This window comes from Rhea pennata, chromosome 1, assembly GCF_028389875.1.
Source record: "Rhea pennata isolate bPtePen1 chromosome 1, bPtePen1.pri, whole genome shotgun sequence".
Lineage (NCBI taxonomy): Eukaryota > Metazoa > Chordata > Aves > Rheiformes > Rheidae > Rhea > Rhea pennata.
Genome location: NC_084663.1, coordinates 38,428,299 through 38,450,887, shown reverse-complemented (window position 1 = coordinate 38,450,887; position 22,589 = coordinate 38,428,299). Strand labels below are relative to the sequence as shown.

At 39.0% G+C, this 22,589-nt stretch overlaps 1 protein-coding gene across 2 annotated transcripts in view; it reads right to left on the bottom strand.

Moving 5' to 3' along the window:
• CAND1 (cullin associated and neddylation dissociated 1) overlaps positions 1–22,303 on the bottom strand; it is a 29,563-nt gene extending 7,260 nt beyond the window's left edge. Inside the window, exons 1-8 of one of the 2 annotated variants that reach the window (XM_062584288.1) lie at positions 22,103–22,303; positions 18,165–18,308; positions 5,940–6,094; positions 3,878–4,001; positions 3,209–3,465; positions 3,021–3,126; positions 1,953–2,098; positions 549–841 (exon numbers count right to left, since the gene is read on the bottom strand). In XM_062584288.1, the coding sequence (XP_062440272.1) occupies positions 549–841; positions 1,953–2,098; positions 3,021–3,126; positions 3,209–3,465; positions 3,878–4,001; positions 5,940–6,094; positions 18,165–18,308; positions 22,103–22,170 (1,293 nt within the window). In that variant the 5' untranslated portion in view covers positions 22,171–22,303. Of the gene's footprint in view, positions 1–548; positions 842–1,952; positions 2,099–3,020; positions 3,127–3,208; positions 3,466–3,877; positions 4,002–5,939; positions 6,095–18,164; positions 18,309–21,479; positions 21,547–22,102 lie in introns of those variants that run through there. The other variant, XM_062584289.1, reaches the window with a different exon arrangement.
• Between the last annotated feature and the right edge of the window lie 286 nt (positions 22,304–22,589).

Below are 22,589 nucleotides of genomic sequence, written 5' to 3'. Positions count from 1 at the left end.
CACACTTCCGTTAATGAGTTCAATACCTGACATTTCTCATTTCTTTCATCATACATCACTGGAATAGAGTTGGGGGGGGGGGGAGGAGAGACATATATCCTCTATTTCTGATTTCTCTGCAGAACTAGAAAACTTTGTGTAAGTATTGTGGAATGAAGGTTCAAATCAATTACTATCCCCCAAAGCACTAAAGCAATTTAATTTTAAAAGGCAAGATGAAAAAAGCAAAATTAGATTTGCATTAACAACACAACTGTACAGAACATCATTTGAAAAGTCATCATAATAATTCACTTACGAAAGGAAAATACTGTTTTTCAGCACTATCCATCTTTTTATTCTTTAAATAAAACACCTTGTAGCAAATCAAATTTTACCTTGAGCATTAGGTATTATTTCTATATTACTGAAAGCAAAAAAAAAAATATTTTGCTGTTAACTTGGTTAAATTATCTATGACATATAAGTTTTAGAGGTGAAAGTAAAGAACTAAAGTCAGAGTAGAGCTTCAGTGTGCCTTCTGAATGTATGAAATCTTAACAAATAACCTGACTCTGAAGCATCGTCAAAGGTGTTTCTCCTTGCTCCATTGCATCAGGATCACAAAGCCAACTCTGCACAGGTCGAGTTTGTTTTAAAAGAGAGAGATACGCATGAAAAACATCTGCTTTTACATTCTCTTCACGCTCTTTGAATCTGGCTATTAATGCAGGAGATACAGTTTTGTAGAATTCTGGAAGCATTTCATGTCGCGTGCTAACCACAGCATCCAGACATTTAGCAGCTGCACGTCTCACTTTCCAGCTCATGTCATCATCATCACTATATTCATCATCGCTCCCTTGAAAAAATAAATTATGCATATGTTCAAGTCTAGACAATCAAATCATCAAGTTTTATCTTAATTAAAAAAAAATACACTTGAATTCTTCGTGTAAGGCATACCAAATAAAGAAGCATAAGTACGTTAAGAAATACATACCTAAAAAGCCTTGTAAACTGCCTAAATCTTAAGGCTAATAATTTTCTCCGCTAATTTGCTCAAACTAACCCTAAACATCTACTAATTTAAACTGCAAAAAGAATAGAGTGTTTTTACATCATATTTACAACCTGACTACTGATTTAAAGCATATTCTTCTTTATTTACCATATAAGCAACAAGGCAGCAACAATTACTAGTTGATCAAGATTCCTCAATTTATTCTGTTTGTTTCTTTCTAGGAAGAAATCAAATCAAACCATTATACCCACTAAATAAAGCAAATGTTTTGTGTTGCTTACTCTGTATCTGCTGTTGTTATAAACTGAAGCAACAGTGTAGGGCTCACTGATTCTTAAAGTAACAAGAACATTACGCTTTGGGTTTAGATTGCTTGTGTGTCCAAGTTTTCATAGAGCTTACATATGACAAGGTATTTAGCAACAATAAACACCTTATTCTTTTCAGTCTAAAACATTTTTATCCTACAGGAAAATATTAAGAGTATTCTGCAATTCTAAATTGTTTCCAATTTTATGCATTAGGCAACGATATTTTCTAATAAAAAGCAGTAGAGAGCTCTTTCCCATGCTGAATATGCAGTTTCAATTCACTAACGTATTTTTTTTTCATTCTAGTTATACCATCCTACACGCTTCTGCCTTTTAACATCTCATTTTTTCAATTATTCAAAGTTAAAATATTTATTGTGTACTTTATATTGGAATTCATTGTCTCTAGTAGATACACTGCAGATACATGCTGAAAACTAAATCATCATCCTGTACTTCTATTCTGAGAAGTGAGCTCATAAAGTACGTTTAAAAGCAGTACAAGAATTGAACGCATAAGTATATAAGTCATTCAAATGCTGGTACTTAGTGGTGATACCAGGCATTTCAGTTTCCTCAAACCAGTGTAGGCTAACTTCATAAGCTCTTCCTGTCCTCAAAACCAAAAAAGATTATACCTTGATCATCATCATCACCACCATCAGCATCCATAGCATTTTCATCTTCATCTTCATCATCATAATTGTAATTTGGATCATAGGTAAGATATTTTAGACAAATGTTTATAATAGTAGATACATGAGGATAAACTTCTTTAGGACATCTGCATAACACAAAAATAAAAGTAATTGCAAGTTACCTTAAAGAGTTAGTATATTTCTGCCTAGAAGACTTCACATCATCACTTACTGTACTTCGAGGACGTTAACCAAAAAGTACTATCAGTGCATCCATAACTATGGATTTTGTGGGGTTTTATTTTCTTTTAGAATTCAACTTCATCAGAAATTCAGTTTACTCTCAAACTTAGGATACAAATAGATCAGGTCACAACGCATATGGATAAATATGTTAGAAATAAGAACCGGAAAACAGCATGAATTTTTACTGTAATAAACAAATAATAATCAATATAAACACAGTTTATTGGCTACCTGACAGTGATAAAATCCCTTTCTCCTCATAATAGTTTCCAAACTACTATCATAATTCTTGCCATTAGCAGCAAAGGTCAGAAGAAATGAAGTCTTAAGAAACAGAACCCCCTACACACACAACAGCAGAATGAAGCATACTCTGTCCTGTCTACAAGTTCATAAATTAAGGACAAAAAGGCAGAGTACAATGCTACCATGCAACCTGATCTGCCATAGAGAAAGCCTGCAGAAGCTCAAGATATGCCTTCAGATAACAAACTTTTGTCACCATAATTGGACAATAAATATTGTATTTATTAAAACATCTCCCCACTCCTGCCAGTGTGTACAAGCAACACTGGCACAGAAGAAATTTTCCAAAGCACAGACATAACAATGCTTAACAGTTAAATTAGAAGATAGGGTCAAGGAAACAGTTCCAGCTCAAAACTTCCAAAAATAATTGGTACAAAGGAGCCCACTTCTTCTATGAGGAAGTTATTCTAATCTCCCTTCAATTACTCAAAAAGCAGCAACGGCCATTTACATCCACATGGCACACTATCAGATCCTAAGAAAACCCAAACCAAGCATTTGAGAATAACTTACCTCCTAACAAAGGATTCAAAGGCTTGAATGCAATACTCTCTTAGCTCGTCATCATCTACATTACAAAACTTTACAACCAAAGGAATTATTTTCTCAAGATATTCACCTGATAAAAGAAAATTAGCAGAGTAATTACTCTATTCTAAAACCTTTTAGAGTTGCAGATAATTTATATATTTTTTTCTTACCTATTCTATGACCTGCTTGCCTACTGATAGCAGCAATACACTGTATATAGGTTCTAGTTGTTGACATGGAATCATTTTTAGACAGCTCTGTCAACAGATGTTCAATGAGGTCAACAAAAACTATATTGCCACAACTCATAACCAGGTGACCAAGAGCAATGATGGTTCTTTTCCTCACAGCAAGTCTGGGGCTAGTCAGCTGGGGGAGCAGACAGGTCAGAATTGAAGGATGGAAGTTAACAAGCAGTCCTCCTTGCCTTAAAACAGACAAAACACAAACTCAAACCAATTGAATCTAGATAACTTTGTTCATATACTCTACCAGTTTGTTTAAATATTCCCAAAGCATCACACAAATTCCAATCACAGTATTTAAGTTTTTAGAACTTTCAAAAAACAAGAAATGAGTTTATAATACATCTTCAAAGCAATAAACATTAAAATAAGCTTTAAAATACCATTCAAGAGGTAACAATAATCCTAACCAACTTATCTTCAGGATACTTACTTTTTTTTTTTCCCTTTAAAGTTTCATCTATACTTAAAACTTTACCATATCATTTCACATAATTTACAGAAAGTAACTCCAGTTTAGTATTTGGAGAATTAAAGTTCAAAGTTTATGGAGTATTTTCTACTTCATCAGCATTTTGCAAGATAGACATTTACCTGCTCAGCATATCAGCCATGATATCCAATGCCTCTAGCTGAACAGACACATCCTCCTGCTTGGCTATAGCACTAGTGAGACGCCCTGTGATCTTTTTGCAAACATTAGCCGCTAATGCAGAACCTGAAAGTGCAACAAAACCTCAGTATTGTCATGATAAAGAAGCACAATTTTAACACCAGAGATCATGTTTGCAACTATGGGAAGCTACCTGGTCTTTACTTGAAGGAATTTTCCACCCAAAGTAAGCTTGAACAATCAGTTCCTTTTGCTAATATAAAGCACACTCTACATCAGAACGAAAGACTGTCCGTGTGGAAACATACCAGGGAGGGCTTTTTTGTTTACAATGGCCTCGTAAGGTGTATCAAATGGAAAGGACACTGCTTTTGGCAAGGCAAGCAATAAGAAAAAAAGAAAAATGAAAAGCCAAGACAAGCCTAGAATAATAAATAAAGGGATTATAGGTAAAAGCAAATGAATAAGTAAATATTACAGGAAAGCACAGAAGTAGAGTCACCTCTAAAGAATCACTGCGTAATGAAGTAGCAAGATAAAGTGATGTCATACAAAAACTTACTTAAGTCTACCTGAAGTACTACTGAAACATTGGGGGGGGGGGGGGGAAAAGGGTATCTCTCCCTCTCAAACTATCTTAAAATTTAAGTATTAAGTAAAATGTCTTCACAACAACTGTACTAGTTTTTTTCCCTAGAACTGCCTAATATTGTTCAAGTAACTATGTGAATCAAAGCAACTCATCTGTCATGATAACTGTTACCCAAGGCTAACTTCATGTACACGATTACTTTTCAATAGCTGAAATTTTCTCAGTGATTTGATCATTTATAAAATCTTCAAATGAAAGATTCTCATGAATTTATTTATGCTTTAAGAGAGGTTTTTTGAGGTTTGAAAATCAGATCCAAAATTCATATCTGTTCTATCCTATAATAAAATAAATTTATGTTTATGGCATATTCCCAACTACATTTTTATTTTGCAATAAAAACTATATAGCAATTGGACAATACAAACATATTACTGTAGAGGCTAAGAAAAAAAAAAAGAGACAATCTAACATTCAGTTGAGGACAAGTAGTAATACATTCCTTTTGCATTATTGATTATATTGAAGATTTTGCTACAGTTATTATTGAGCTTTACATCCATCCTCAAGATCTACTTCTGTGTTGTGTAGGCAAAAAGAAAAGAATAAAAGCTTAATTTTTTTAAAAAAAACAACTCCTTTAATGCTTCCCACTACTGCTTTATATAAACATGACTTACTTGTGGTAAAGAAAGGATGTCAAAATCTGATTAGTTGGGTAACTTAAACTTCAGAGTCTCTAAAAACTCTGCATTCACAAAGCAGCCTTTTTAATCACTTTTCCATTCTCAATCATACTCTGTGCTACGATACTTGAATATCATTTTAGTAAAAAAGAAATCTCATTAACTGATGAGCTGTTCATCATTATTACCTCTCTTGGAAGAAAGACTGTCTTCATTTAAAAATTGCAGGTAAATATTTCAGTAATTCAATTGTTAGAAAAACAAGGTACATTCTAAAACACTTACCAGAAACTAAGACAAGAAATCAGATCATTAAAGAAAAATACCAGAGTTATAATTAATTTAAAAGCATAAATACCAGAGTTATAATTAATTTAAAAGCATACTATCAAAAAGCAAGATGAGATCTAGCTATTACTGCCGTCTAGAAATGCTCTACGAGACAACTACTAAAATAGGAGTCTTATACTCAATTTGTTACACCAATATTCCTATGCTGCAAGTGTTTTTCACATAAATGTGATGTTACAGTAAAAAAAAAAAAAAAAAGAAGAAAAAGTTAGTTAAATTAGTAAATCTGGAAGTACACTCACAGAAGTCACCAAAAGAATATTTCTACCATACAGTTTTCCTCTGACAGAAATTAATTTCAGTGTTAAATGAACTGAATCTCCTTCACTAAAGAACTCTGCTTTTGCATTTTTAAAATTAGCAACGGAAAGAGATAAAACTAACATTTGATACTTCAAGTAAAAAATGACTTACCACTGGAAGCCGGGGGAAGTTCTCCAATCACAGTTTTAAGGCCAATGCTTGAAATGTCACGTAACTGTTCCTTATCTGAAAGCATGTTTGTACAGAGGGTATCTACAATGGTTTCCACTTGATACTCCTTCACTTTACTCACCAAAGGGCCAAGACTGTAAACAAAACACAAGAGTATTAAACCTGCACTTTTAAATAAAATTCTTTGATTTCAATGCAAATATTGAAATAAAATGAACTTTTGGCAGCAAGAGCAATCAGAATTTTTCAATTTGAAAATCTTCAAAATATTAGGTTGATAGCTTCCTGGTAAATCTAGTGACAAAATACATCCGTTTTTTATTTCATAAAGGAAATAGTACTTGCATGGTTGTTATGCTTCACAGTCTCAAAACCTAAGTGCCTCCTCCTTCTCACTTAATACCAAGATTTCTAACAAAGTTAGACAGACACAAAAACTGGTTTACATGCTTTACCACCAGTGCCTGCTTAGTTCACAAAGCAAGTAAGTAGCCTTCTTTATTACTGAATCTTTATTCTAGACAAAGCTTGAGTCCAATATGATACACACCCAGATACTTATTCTGCACCTTAGAGTGCATTAAAATAAGTGGTAAAATATAAAACAATGAAATGGCATGCCCTCTTTCACACAGGCTCCAAGCACCACTATACACACAGCACAGACTAATGTTGCCTCTTTTCATCAGAACTGAGTTTTTAGTCACTCCAGCTGTTCTGAGGATTATAGCAATCTTGTATTGCCTTGTCACCTGCTCCTATTTGTTCAAAATACTGAAACTGCAGAATTTCCTAGTAGTTTCCAGTTCACTGGTACACTATCCTTTAGCATCCTCCTAGCCCTATCACTAATTTCCAGGGTCCCTCTATTGTTAATGCTCTGTTCCAAAAGGGGAATTTTGAAAAAACAGCAGCACCTTATTTTGTCCCTGTTTCCTCCCTTTCAATGGGTTAGACTAATAAGTCTTCTATTTCATTTTTTACACTCCAGGAAAAGACACAAGACACGAGCCTTGATTTTACTGACCTTCACAGTAAAGCATACACATCATATTTCAGCTACAAACCAAATGCTGTCCTGTTACAGATAAAGAGATCTAAAGGATCTTGCAGATTATATGTAATAATACATGGGACAAAAATTACAGCTTGACTTGCACATTCCACATTCAGTCTGTAGTGCTGAAACACTGGGTATCGTAATGACCAACATATGTCTCACCAGCCTCGGATGCCTACATCCATTTGTTGTTCTTTATACTAGTATTGAAAGTATGTTCAAGCATCAGTCATGTTTTTGCTGTGTTATATCTTATCGTGTTTAATTACTAAACAATGCATGACTAAGTATACTAGCTCCTGCACAATCAAGGTAGTTAGAAAAAAAGCTCATTATAAAAATATCTTTCGTACTGAAATAAAGTAATCAAAACTAAAACAAAAGAGCAATATCTTTTTCTCTACGCTGTAAGACTGATACTGGCAGCAGCTGGCCACAATCACCAAAGCTTTATCAGGAAAAATCAGAAATACTGCCTAGCAAGAAAAGGTTGCTTTAGAGCTCCATTCACCAGTGAAAAACCTCCAAAAGGCGAACTCAAATAACTTGCTTTTTCCCCTACTATTTCTCCAAATTTTCACTCTGTAGTTGCATAGTTGCTCCTCGCATTTTTAAAACGCTTCCCTTTAAAAAAAGCATCTCAGACAGGGGAAATTAATTTTGAGAGACTTTCTATTATCTGCTCTTTTAACCTAACTCAGCTCCTTCAAATATACTACACTAAGCACAAGTGTATGAAATTCTGGAGAATGAGTGTCACAAGCTGCATTTCTATCATTTCTCATAGAAAGAAACAGTACAGTAACCTACACATATATAGTAATGACTCAAAGACATAGATCCTTTGTTTTAAACATCTCTTTGGTGACATCCATAACATTACTACTACCTATCAATGAAGTATGCTTACTAATGAGACTTGCCAACACTAGAGGTGAGACGTAGCATGAAGCTAAAGTTAATAAGCTCTACCAGACTTCAATTCTGCACTGATCCTGACAGAATCAAGGGGAGGAGGACAAGAAGTTGGTAACAGCAAAATAGTAGAAAAAGCAATTGCCTAAGGCAAGAAAGGAGACAGCAACAGTGAGGATCGTCTACAGAAAAAAAACAGGAATTGTGAACTCAAAGTATAGCCCACCAACACAATTAACAAACATAGACACATCTCCAGCAAGCTACTATTTGTTCTTATTTCCATCTGAATTATAGGCATTATGGATACCATTCTGACTTGGTCTTGAGTTCAGACCTTCCCCTAGTTGTTTGGCAGCTGCTCCAAATGTCCCACCTTGGAAATTTTATGGTCTGATTTTCAACGGCATCTCAATGCTTTTCCTCTCATGACACAAACCTCAAGTTGTACATTTCACCACAAATTCAGCTTAGGCCAAAGTAAGAAAGCACAGAAGATTTTCCAAAAGATTCTACATATGTTCTCAGTGTAAGTTTTGAGGAGTAGTGAAGTATGAGGACTTTAAGCTAGCCCTTCATATAAAAATAATCCGGCTCACCAAGTAGATCACAGTATCACTTGTAAAACAGATTAGCATAGTTAACAATAAACGCTTCTAGTCTGAAAGTTGTTTTGTCTACTTCAACACCTTTGTCAAGTGTAAATAGGTCCAGGAGAGCTGGCTAGTATTCATGCATCACTTCCTCCAAGCTCAAGAGTGGTGCATCCCAAGAAGAAAGAAGTCCAACAAAGAGGGCAAGAGACCTGCATGGATGAACAAGGAGCTCCTAAAAAAACTCCAACAGAAGAGGAAAGTACACAGAATGTGGAAGAGGGGACAGACTACTTGGGAATACTATAAGAATGTTGTCAGAGTATGTAGAGATGTGACGAGGAAGGCTAAGGCAAATTTAGAATTAAATCTGGCAAGGGATGCCAAGGACAACAGGAAGGGCTTCTTCAAATACATCAGTAGCAAGAGGAGAACTAGGGAAAATGTGGGCCAGCTGCTGAATGGCATGGGGACCCTGCGGACAAAGAACACGGAGAAGGCAGAATTACTGAATGCCTTCTTTGCTTCAGTCTTCACTGCTAAGGGCAGCCCACAGGAATCCCAGAGCCTAGAGACAGGAGAGAAAGTCTGGAGAAAAGATGACTTTCCCTTGGACGAGTTGGATCAGGTTAGAGATCTTTTAGGCCACCCTGACATCCACAAATCCATGGGCCTGGATGGGATGCACCCATGAGTACTGAGGGAGCTGGCGGGTGTTGTTGCCAGACCGCTCTCCATCATCTTTGAAAGGTCCTGGAGATCTAGAGTGGCTTTCTTCCAGTCCTCAGGAACCTATGTCACTCCAGTCTTCAAGAAGGGCAAGAAGGAGGACCCAGGCAACTATAGGCCGGTCAGCCTCACCTCCATCCCTGGAAAGGTGATGGAACAGCTCGTTCTGAGTGTCATCTCCAGGCATATGGAGGAAAAGAAGGTGATCAGGAGTAGCCAGCATGGATTCACCAAAGGGAAAATCATGCTTAACCATTTCGATAGCCTTCAGGATCGCATGACTAGCTGGGTAAATGAGGGGAGAGCAGCGGATGTTGTCTACCTTGATGTCAGCAAGGCTTTTGACACTGTCTCCCATAGCACCCTCTTAGGCAAGGTCAGGAGGTGTGGGTTAGACAAGTGGATAGTGAGATAGATTGAGAACTGGCTGAAAGGCAGAGCTCAGAGGGTCGTCACCAGTGGTGCAGAGTCTAGTTAGAGGCCTGCAGCTAGTGGTGTCCCCCAGGGCTCAGTAGTGGGTCCCATCCTGTTCAACTTCTTCATCAATGACCTGGATGAGGGGACAGAGTGCCTCCTCTGCAAGTTTGCTGATGATCCCAAGCTGGGAGGAGTGGCTGACACACCCGAGGGCTGTGCTGCCATTCAGAGAGACCTGGACAGGCTGGAGAGCTGCACGGAGAGGAACCTCCTGAGGTTCAACAAGGCCAAGTGCAGAGTCCTGCACCTAGGGAGAAATAACCCTAGGCACCAGGACAAGCTGGGGGCTGACCTTGTGGAGAGCAGCTCTGCAGAGAAGGACCTGGGAGTGCTGGTGGATGACAAGTTGACCAGGAGCCAGCAATGTGCCCTTGTGGCCAGGAAGGCCAATGGTCTGCTGGCGTGCCTTAGGAAGAGTGTTGTCAGCAGCTCAAGGGAGGTGATCCTGCCCCCTCTACTCAGCCCTCATGAGGCCTCATCTCGAGTGCTGTGTCCAGTTCTGGGCTCCCCAGGACAAGAGAGACCTGGAGCTACTGGAGAGAGTCCAGCGTAGGGCTACGAAGATGATCAGAGGGCTGGAGCATCTGCCCTGTGAAGAATGGCTGCGCAAGAGCTGGGTGTCTTCAGCCTGGGGAAGAGAAGACTGAAGGGGGATCTTATCAATGTGTACAAGTACCTGAAGGGACGGTGTCAAGATGATGAGGCCGGACTCTTTTCAGTGGTGCCATGTAACAGGACAAAAGGTAATGGGCACAAACTCAAACACAGACAGTTCCATCTGAATTTGACAAAAAACTGAACAGGTTGCCCAGAGAGGTTGTGCAGTCTCCTTCCCTGGAGATATTCAAAATTTGCCTGGATGCAACCCTGTCTAACATGCTCTGGGTGCCCCTGCTTGAGGATGGGTGTTGGACTAGGTAATCTCCAGAGGTCCCTTCCAACTTCAACCATTCTGTAATTCTGTGATATTCTAACTGTATCAGATTACTGGAAGAAAACTATTTGGAGGCAAAGTATTTTCTTTCAGACCTTAGTGATTACACTGAAAAGAGAAAGTACTTGTTTTTATTTTATTCCATAAGATTCTGATAGTGACTCTGTGTTAAGGGTGAGCCTCACATTAAAAAAATAAATAAATAAAAGCAGCAGCACTGGAATTAAGTCCACCGCCCAAACAAGGAAAATCTATAGGTAAGCAGGAATTCTGTCTGACATAGTAAGATACTAAGTTGTCCACAAAGACTATTCTAAAAGTCCACAAAGACTACTATTCTAAAAGTAGATAGTCCAAAATCCAAAGTCGAGTTATACTACCTGGGCAAAAATTTACTTTCAGCTTAACACTATTTATTTAGATCTTTGCATTCGCACATTATTGTGTTAGAGAAATCAACAAGTATTTTAAGACAAAAAAAAAATCATTCTCAAGTCTTTACAGTTTAAAGTCTCTTTCTGGCCTTTGCTTACAATATGTAGACGGAGAAGCATAGGATGTACAAGGTGACATGCAAAGTGGTCTTCCTCATTTTACTAGAAACAGCTCTGCAGTTTATGTCTAATGAACACAGCTGACTCCTTGTTTCACTGCTTGCTAATAAAACTGTCATCCAGTTGCAATGGAACACACAGGTTACCATTCAGAAAGAAAGGCTTAAGGCTATGGCATACAGGATACAGGTACTAACATTATCTTAGGAGCGTGGTACTGTACTCACCAAGAATGACAGCAGAGACAGCTCCATGGTTTTACTGCCTTGCTGGTCTGCTGCAGAAAAAAACCCAGTTGCTGCATTGTTTTAGCAGTAATAATCTGAGGATGCACAGCTTAATTCCAAAGTGCTGTCAACAGGGAAATGTTACTTTGTATTAGTTTTATTCCTTGCCTTACCTGCCTGGTATCATCTAAATTTTTAAAGGTAACTTAGTAGTTAGGACTTTAATAAACTAGCTTCTGAATGAGAACTATAGCCAAATTCCACAGTGACTTTGTTCACTTTGAAGTTGTGATTCCTACTTCTAGACAGGGCTATTGTCCTTTCAGCTGTATATGAAAAAAAAAAAAAAAAAGGAATAATCTGGTCTGTAGAAGCATCTACAGGGTAACTTCAAATCCATGTGTCCATGTCAGTTTCTTGCCTTAGAGGTCCTCAGTTATTCCAAAGCTGTTCCTCTCCACCATACATATCACAGGACTACTGTAGACCTCCCAGGTCATTCCATCACTTCTACCATCCACTCCTGAAAAAAGGACAGCGTTCCAACAGCTGAAGCCGTTTGCCATGTACATGTACAAGCACATGTACAGCTAAGGAACTGCATTCATACAAACCGACATACACGGTTGTTGAAGGGAGTTAGTTTGGAGAACTAGGCTTAGACTCGGAAAACTGCAGGTCAGTGATTCAAGCAGGACTCTAAGGGCTGAGAGCTATGGCCAACACTGGGAGAACCGGCAGATATAGCTTTATATGGTGGGACAAAACCCACACATCCTAGCCACCACAAAACCTGCTATATGCAACCCAGTGCTGTTATCTTTCTTCCCCAAGTCCAAGAGTTAAGAGTAGTTAAAGCTAATTATCCTCTGGAAAAGTTCAGGAGAAACAAAAGACAGCAAGCAAGCAAGAGTGCAAACAGGAAAAGGATGTAGACAAAGGAGATTTATCTATCATCTAAAGCAAGCCTTTGAATTCAGCCACAAAATATAACTTACAATAATATATTAACAAGAATAAGACTCAGATTTTTAGTACCAACAGCCTGTCAGCAGGCAAAGTTGTGAACTTCTCTTTAAATGGCTAAGCCTGTAACGCCTTACCCTCATGAACTCAAAACAGTGTTTATGCTTGAGGCATAGCAATTAGATACATATCCAGGAATATGAAATTCCCAAGACAACCACACCTAACACTTTCAACACCTTTCTTCACAAACCACGACCTGCTTGGTTTCCTTCTCTCCTCACCCACCAAAATGCCCTAAACTCTGCTTAAAATAAGAGCACTTTGGGAATCTTTTAGAAAAACAAAGCATTGGAAGCAGAACATATTTACCAAGACAAGTATTGCAATATCACATGCAACTAATTCAGGTTTTTTAATGCACAAAACTTCTAACTAATCTGAGATGGAGGTCAACTCCCCAAATTAGGCCACAGACACCTCAAATTACAACATTATAACCCGAACTCCAATTCAAAAAGGCCACAATTTACTCCTTACTTTGCAGTGTATTTGACAAAACTGTTAAAAATAATTATATTTAAAAAAAAACTTCAGTACAACATTTCTAGAATATACTACATAGAGATAATCCAAAAAGACCTGTTAACTGAGGTACTGACTAGTCTCTGAAGAAAGGCAGAAGAGAAGCCCTTTAAGTCCACAGAAGCAAAGATGTAATGTTTCTTGCTTGTTCCAGCAGGTACATATGCACATGCAGATGCATAGAAATGAACGGCTCTAACAGAGCACACTTTAGTAAACACAGCCAAACCTCAGGTCCAAAACTGGCACTGCTCTTTAAGAAAGGGACACTGCACTAGAATCTAAAGCAAGCTGTCTCCCACAGCTACTAATCCTCCAAAAGCAAAGGCAGTAGATGACCGTAACAACAGTCCAAGCCTGATCTTGTTACTGTTTCAGTACTGTTACATTAAATTAATACTACAATCTTATTTAAGTATTTTGGGGGAAAGCACTGATACCAGTAAGGTGTATTTACCTACACAACTAAATTCATAATAAATTTTTACACAAGCATTTCCCAAGATGATTACCCACAATTATCCTCCAAATGAGATAGTATTTCAAATACCTCAAGTCATCTCCAGTTGCTTCCCTAAAAGTTAAAATGTTTTCTTCTGCTACTCAAAGTTCGCAAGTTTCTCCACAACCTGACTACAGCCAAACATTCCTCCTTCAGTGTTTCATTGACACTAGTTTCTCTTGAAATACACACCGCTGCTATTCAGTGGCCATTCACAGCACTGTTACACCATTTTGTTTAGTGTACAATAAACTTGTTTCCTAAGTGACAGAAGCGAAAGTCAGCAAGAACAGAAACGGCCATAATTCAACGGTAAAACAACAGTCTGTAATTCAAAGAGAAAAAATTCTTTGAGTGTTCTAGTCAACAGTCCAAGCTCTAGAAAGGTGTGAGGGCAGAAGCAACAGAAGCCACTGCACATTCATAATGCTGCACGCTCCAGCAGAAGCACTATAGACAGAAGCACTAGGAAACAGAAACAAGCACGTGTACAGTTAAGGAAGTGCATTCATACAAAACTGAAGTATCCTTTTAAAAGTAGGACAAGCCTTCAGAGTGGCAGTACTGAAAGTTAGTGAGCTCTGTTGCTATTAATCAGAAGCAATCTGGTTTAGTAAGTTTCTAGGTTGCAATGTCACCATGCTTTTCACTGCTAGACAGATTAAGTCTTTAACTTTGAGATTAGGAATGACTTGTGCAGCCCTAGAAAAATGTGCATCCTCCACATTCAACATGTCTGTGGCTGACACCCATCCCATCACACAGCAATGACTTTGACAGACTAGAAGTAGACCTCCACTAAAAAAAAAAAAAATTGATCCATAAGTAAAAGTATCTGAAATGCAAGTAAGGATTTTGTTTGTTTTAAAACTCAGCTATAACAACTAGTAATTTTTTTTTATTTAAATATTTTCTTTTTCCATGTGAAACCTATGAGTAACTGAAATAACTAGGCTGGTCAATTAGATTAATCTCAATTAAATGCAGAAATTCAGGATTTTGCTGAGATTTTAAAGACCAAAACACTGAAATGACAAAAATCACACAAACACCTGAAACTAGTTTCCAGAAAATCTTAATCCAGATGACTGTCCTATTCATTAAATTTATTAGTTCAATAAAGTTGATATATCAATTGTGGGAAGGGGAAGACAGCCTCAAGCTTTTTTGGCCTACCAGATTTTACAGCCAGTAAATATAACTCTTAGAGACTTCATTATTAGTCTTGGATTGTGAACTGAACTTATCAAAAGAAATGAACAAATTAAACCTTTTTTTTTAAATGAAATCAGTTCTGAATATCAAGGATCTGCACTTAAGTATGCATTGCTTATATTTGAAGACAGTTTTAGATATTGTTTCAAATGCTCTTTGATCTTTTTCTTTTCACTACTCAATTACATTTACTAGTAATTTGTGTCCAGTCCTCTTAAATCAAAATCACATTCAACTTTTTGTGGAAGTAGAAGTATAGAGCACCTATAACACACTTTAATTAGCTACATACACTCGAAAATAAAGATGTACACAGTATACTCTCCTTACTGGCAAGGGGATCAGAGAATCATAGAATGGTAGGGTTGGAAGGGACCCCTGGAGATCATCTAGTCCAACCCTCAGCATAGCCCTGCAGGCGGACTGAACCCATGACCTTGGCATTAGCAGCACCACGCTCTAACCAACTGAACTAAACCTGGACATCAATTCATCTTATAACTAAATATACCAATTAAATTATGCTGGTTTCAGCCTATCAAGCAAGCACATCTACTTCAATAGAAGAGCTAAAAATGTACAAGTGGAAAAAATATATTTGATTCAAATCACCAATACAGCGGGGTGTGCATCAGCATGTTACCACAGCATCCAAAACACTTTAAAGCTGCTGAACCAGATCAGTCACACAACTGCCAATATGCCCATCATCCTTTCACATTAATGACTCATCACAAAAACAAGCAGAGTTCTCCTTATTGAACTACGGCCCAGCAAAGTCACACCAATAAATACAGATAAACTACAGAACTGCAAGGGAGGAAACATGAAAATAGTTAATTCAACTCCACATTAAGAATTTTTCTAACAAGTATTTCACAGTGTGAAATAATAAAAATCTGTAGGCATAGATCTGAATGGCAGAGTATCACACCACAGGTAACTGTTCAGAATGACCGGCAGTTCATCCTTAAACTGCAGTGCTGAACATGTGAAATTATTAATGAGCAATTTGGATTGATGGAGTAAATACTCCACAAAACTACCAACAGTGAAGAACAATCCATTCAACAGGTATGTTTTGACAAACCATTCTGCTTGTCTAATCCAGATGCATGCAGTCCTGGATAGAGCAACAGGCAGCATAACTACTAACATAAGGAACACAGGATATCGTGACAGACTAGATGAATAGTCTTAAACTACAAGCGCTGAGAGAATGTCTGATAGCATTTTCTGAATTGGTTGAGTAAAACAGGCTATGACTGTCAGGTAGGGCAAAAAAAAAAAACTCCTCCAAACAACAAGAACACATTTAAAATTTTACACACTCTTTAAGAAAAACAAGGTAGACTGCAGTCACTGAGCTATTTTGCACTTATTGTCTGCAACAACAGAAGTTGGATGAATATACTCCTTTCTCTTCTTCAGGGTCAAAGCTCAGACCCAGTACGCTTTTATTCCAACCCTAACAAAGCAGTTCATTAATTTTCACTTTTATTCAGAACAGAATAGCACAACCATCTTGCAACGAGCTGCCAGAATATCCATAAACCCCAAGTTGACTTCTGCTAACCAAGAAAGAACATTTTATCCAATTCAGAAGTTGAATGATACAACTGAGAGATTCAAGAAAAAAAAAATATATCACTGGTGAATCTCTTCAAAGAGAGAGCAAGAAACAAGATCCTCCGCATTCTAACAAGCGGATCACTTCCTACCAAAAATGTGAAACTAAGTAGAGGGTAAGACAAAACTAGAGACATTACTTACTTGTTACACTTGCCCCAGATTCAACATTGTCTTTAGACTGCTCTGAGCTATTTTAAATTTGAAGTACAAATCATCCACTCTGTTCAGTTAACTCAAAAATCAAATCTTGAAAGAGTGATCCTTCCCCAAGAGATTCTCACCTGTTCAAGCAGTGATCGGTATTACTACCATAAAATATTAAAGATTTTTATGTACACACTGCGTCTATATGCATTTTGGGATGCTCCTTAATCTAAGCTTCAGGCTATATTAAAAATGAGTATTGCACATATGTTGCAACATAATTTTTCCACAAAATATTTTTTCACAGAAAGATAATTCTAGGCCTGACCCAAGTTTCATAAGTATCAACTTAATGCTTTTTATGCACGTCTCATCTGATTGAGCGGTAGCGATATTTTTCAAAGGCATAGAGCTTGATCTGTACCACAAACAGCACTGCCATTTCTAAAGCTTGAATGTAAAAGAAAGATGGTACTTTGTAACGCTTGTTAAAAAATAGAAAAAATAAAACCCCAAAACCTCAAACACATTTTAACACCATTGCAAATCTGGTAAGAGTAGTGAAAAAGTACTGATAATTATATTACTATACTGCCACTGAACATTAACTTTGGCTGCAAATGTCCTATTCCCAATACTAGCTTCTCTGTACTAGGTTTTAGTTACCCTCACTTAAAATAGTTCTGGTAAGTACTGATTGCTTCAGCTTCTGTACATAAGCAGATGTACACGCAGGCTTTAGTTCAGTGCTTTTTTGATTTGATACACCAAACCCTAAGGAATAACAAGCTGAAACAAACTAGTCACAATACGAAATCCCTCCTTAAAGCTGTCCCAAGCTCTTCTGTGGCAAGTTTACTTCAATCCATGCCTCAGGGGATACAAGATAAGAGTCAGACAGATAGCATGTTAAAAAAGCTGAGCTGAAGAACAACAAACATTTCTTGTGAGTTCTTGGAGCTCCTTAACAAAGAGGCTCTCCTCAGAGGGCACAAAAAAGTCAGAAGGGTGAAGTACAAAAGCTATATACTAAAAGGTGAATCAAAATAAATGTATCCCCTCTCCAAAGGGATAGGATACACCTAAGAAAGCCACAAAATGTGTAAAGTTTAATAAAGAAGAGAGATAGGACTGAAGCAACAGAAAACTCTGAAAGGTAAATAACTGCATCCGAATTGCATAAAACATTTATGGTTCATGTAAAGCATGTAAAATCTCAAAATACTACTTTGATGAAGAGAGAAGTTCCATATTTCATAACAATAATGTACATTTACCTTTTCAAGTTTTTATTTCTGTTTAAAAACTAGTCCAGTACTAGAATTCCTCACCTACATTTCATCTACCTTCTTGTGGTCAGACATCAGTGTGGCAACTATCACTAAACTGTAATCTTTTAAAATCTATTTAATATTTTAGAGTTATCACCAGGGAACAAGCATGTTCTTCATACAGCTTCAGGAAATACTGCATGTACTAACGTTCATCCACAACATAAACAAAAGTTACATAAGAGACCAGAACTAAGGCAAGTAATCCATATTAAGGTCCCTTTGCAGACATCAATGGCATATGTATTTTGCATAGCCATGGGTCCTTCACATTTTTCAAGAATGCTTTATGTTGTCAATCATTAGAAAACTGTTTATAACATGGAAAAAGAACACGTACCATTTGACAGCTAAGTTTTGCACCTCACCATTTTTATCTTCCAGTAACTTCAGAATCATCTTCACCACCTTTCTTTCACTGTCGTCATCCAACTTGATAGAATCTTTCTGTAGTTCAGTCATCAAGTCATTAGTAGCCATAAATCTGACAAAAGAGAGTCAGATAACAATTATTAAAAGGATATGGATTATTCATGGTGCTCTACAATTCCAGATTCCTGGTTTCCAACATTTGTGATCAAATAAATCACATTTAATGTCAGATTACTGTTACTTGCTTTGTGATTTTAATTTCACAATAAACAGGGAGAAAAGAATGCATTTGATAATTCTATTTAGGCCATTGTCTTTCCATGAGGAGAAGAACTACATATTTCATTTCCACTGTCTCATTATGTTAGAGCCAAGGTCTAAATTATTTCCACAAAGTAAAACTGACACCTTCCCAGACTCGGAGCAGTCCTTTCATTAGCCACGCTGATTTTGTAGGAAGCAGATTTCTGGGTAGGTTTTTGTGAGGGTGAAGAGGAGGGGGCAAACAAACCTAAAACCAGCAGAAGCCTTCCTCTAAGTTTATATAAAAGCAACTTCTAAGCAAGTATTTGTTTTTTCAAACTTTCTCCCACAAAACCTACAAGCCAAACAATAATAAAGGGAAAAATGAAGCTATATTGATGCCTTTTTCACATTTTCTTCCCCTGTGCAAACCAGTTTGTTTATAGTCCAGACAAACATTAATCATGCTTATCCAGCTCTCAGTCCAGGTGTGCCATATTAAAGACCAAGATTAACTCTTGCAGGATCAAGAGAATAAAATCAGCTTTCCTATCAATCAATTTAACATTTAATGCCACTGTCACATTCATCAATCCAAATCCAAAAAACAGTGAGAAATGACTTTCCAAAAACATTATTTTTATATTTTTCATTTCTTTTTCTTCCCAATCTGTTCCATTCTGTTGTTTTTTTTTCCTGAATGCCCTTTCTTCTCAGAAAAAGTAATACAGATTTATTACTCAATGAGAAGTCCCATGGGCTTCACTGCTAATCCCAACTCCCATTCGGGCACAGAAATGCTCTCTAATTAAACAGTTACGGCTGACATTTGGACTTCAGACACATCAGCCTCAAGCAGACATCACTTAAGTTCAGGTCATACTTGGAAGGTTCTCTCTACAGCCTGACACACTAGATGCTCTTTACTGAAAACAAAAGCTACGCCTCTGCCTACCCTCACACAATGGACCCCAACTTGGGCTACCTTTTAATACCTGTAATTCCAGTCTAATAAACTCAAGGTATTTCTAACTAAGGTAAGTTAAGGCCTCACTCATTTTTATTCACTCCAACAACCCAACTGAAGCAGGTCTGTTATCTGACAGGAAACAGATGTATGCATAGACAGATGATGAATGTGAACAGCATCAGCTTTAAACAGAGCAAGGAAAACTGCTACTTAATAAGTAAAGGTAATGGACAAATAGGATGGGCATAAGGACTTGCACAAAGTCATGCAGTATTAGAACATCTAAAAATTGTCTCGTTACAGCTATCTTTACCTTCTTTTCTTAAATCTGCTTAATATCCTCTGCTCGCTTTCTCAGTCAACAGCTCCCATTTCCTAGACTTAGCAGTCCACTGATCACCTATTTGCAGCAATTCTCTAAACCAAGCAGACATTGATTCTCAGCCCATCAGCAGCTTATGCATTCAACTACAACTGCCTCCTCCTGGCAGACTGCTCCATTAAGAAAAAAAAAGAAAAAAAGCAGGAAATTAGAACCATGGTTTTGACTAGTCTAGATGTGGTTGGTAGTTACAACTGCTTCCACCTCAAACACGCTGATCCTTATATGTTACAAAGCATCAGCGTATGGGTGGTGCATGTCAGTAGCTTTTAATACTTTACACTCAGAGTAGTCATCCTCTTTCTCCAGCAAGGAGTATAGCCTCAGTATAGACTGCAACCTGGCACTGAAGCCACATGACAAAAAAGAACAAACACACACCCCCACACACCAAAAAACTCTACTTCCCCCACAACCACAAACTAAATTGCCACCTTAACATTACTGCTCATTTTAGAATTGAGGGCTGAGCTTCCAGGCTATAACCACCACAAACAATAGCATCAGACAATTTAGCTTATCCACAAAAATGGAAGATAAGTTTTACTGTAAAATGCTTAAGATGTGACTTGTAGTTAGCTCCCTAGTATCAGGAAGTTCACTAAGCTATCTCTCTTCAGATATATGTGGTCTATGAAAAAAAGCACTTACTGTTACTGTTACTAATACTTCTTCACTGAGAAGAACTATTTTATTCATTATGCCAGAACATGATACATGTAAAGCTTTCACAAAAAACATTACTGTGTAATAATCAGTTTAGAGAGGCCTATCATCACCCATATTCTTATGATTTGTAAATTCACTTCTTAATCTACACTGAAAAGACTTTAAAATATTTGAGAATTTCAAAGCTCCTAAAAGAAGTAATTTCTAAAGTGCTTCCTAAAGCAATTTCCTAAAGCAATTACAAAATAAGTTTTAACTATGTACAGCTGAAGGAAAAAACGTGCTTGCTGCATCAGCTTCATTTGGCAGGTATGATCTCTCTCGTATGATCTCTCTCTTTTACATAGAGTTTTAAATTCATTAAAATCAGAATTAGAGCTTTTCGTAAGTATCCTCCCCATAAAGACAAATTGCAAACCTCACTTAACCACACAAACTGTTGAAACTTTTTTTTTTAAAAGAGTTCAATGACTTTCCCAATAAAAAGTTTGAATTCATTTCTAATACAACTTAAAATCAGTCTTTTTTCTAAAGTTCCTAGTCAAAAATCTGGAGGGAACATCAGGCTATTACATTCTGAAAGAGACTGAGGTAAAAAAGTCATGAAGTTCACACCTGTGTCCAGTGCTACAACAGCTTTGTCAAAAGCAAACAAGGTATTTGTTGACTGATTTGAATAATTATTTCTATTCTTTAGATTTTAATATATTAAAAAGAGTTTTTCCGATGTAAACGTGGTCTTCAATTACAAACGAAGCATTGTAGTGCTGCAACAAAGCAACAAAACGCAAGAGCATTTTATGCTTTTTCCCTTGTTAGTGCTGATGTACCTACTTTGACAGGTAAGACCTACAAATAAGAATTTCTGGATGCGCCAGGAATGCAAAGTAATTTTATTATTTTTAACCTAATGCACTGAGAAGCTTTTTCCTAGAACTATAGAAGCATATAATCTTAGCTTTCACTAGAAGATTGCTATGCCATTTTCATTTTTCTAATGCTCAATGTTTGCACTTTACCTGCTATTAATTTACTGCAAAATAAACAAATGATCCAAGGAAAAGTAGTGTTCCTGTGACAGACCCTAAACTTAAGGGGGGGGGGGGAGAGGGAAAGAAAGAGAAGTGGGGAGACAGAAACGTGGTTATATTAAATCAAGTCGCACAGGCTGCTAGAGACCGCACCAGACTCCGAGAGCCCCAGAGCACAAACCCCCTCCGCCCGCAGGACGCAGCATCCAGGATGCGTGCGAGCCCGGGACGCGGCGGCCCGCCGCGCCGGGCGGCCCTCCCCGCTACACCCGCACCACCGTTTTCTGAGGCGGGACGGGGCCCCCGGAGGTCACCTCGCCCCGGGGCGGCGCCCCGGGCGGCTCGGGGCCGCGGGCAGGCGCACGGACGGCGACCCAAGGCCAAGCGTGACCCCCTCGCCCCGCACGGCGCAGGCCAGCGGAGGCCGAGGCGCTCGGGGCGCCGCGTCCCCGCTTCGCGGGCAGGAGGAGGCCGAAAGCGGCGCCCAGCCGCGGAGCGCCGCCAGCACCTGCCGCCGCCCTGACGGCGGCGGCGCCAGGCCCGGGAGGGCGCGGGAGGCGGCGGCGGCGGGCGGGGAGGGGGGCGGGCGGCGGGGCCCAGGGCGGCCGCACCTGAAGTCCTTGTCGCTGGACGTCATCTTCTCCAGCAGGTTGGAGATGTGGTACGAGGCGCTCGCCATGTTGACGGACCGGGCCGCGGGGGGGAGGGGAGAGGAGGCGGAGGCGCAGGAGGCGGCGTCTTCTCGGCCTCGCCGGCTCCACCTCGCCCGCTTGGCTGGGGACGGCGCTCGGCGGCGCGGGCTGGGCGGCCGGTGGGGGCGGCGCGGGGCCAGGCGGGGGATGGAGAGGGGGGCGGGCGGGCGCGCGCCGCCGGCGGCTGCTGCGGCTGCTGCTGACACGGCGCGGCGGGGGGGAGGAGGGGCGGGGCGGAGCGAGCACCCGCGGCGGCGGCTCGCGCTCGGCGCCGGGTCAAAGGTCGGGGGGGGGGCCTTGGCGCCCGCCGCGCTACCGGCGTTCCTGATTGGCTCGCCGGGCGCGGCTCTCGTCGTGTGACGCCAGAGCGTACGTGGCTCAGAGCGTGCACGGGAAGTTCAGGGAG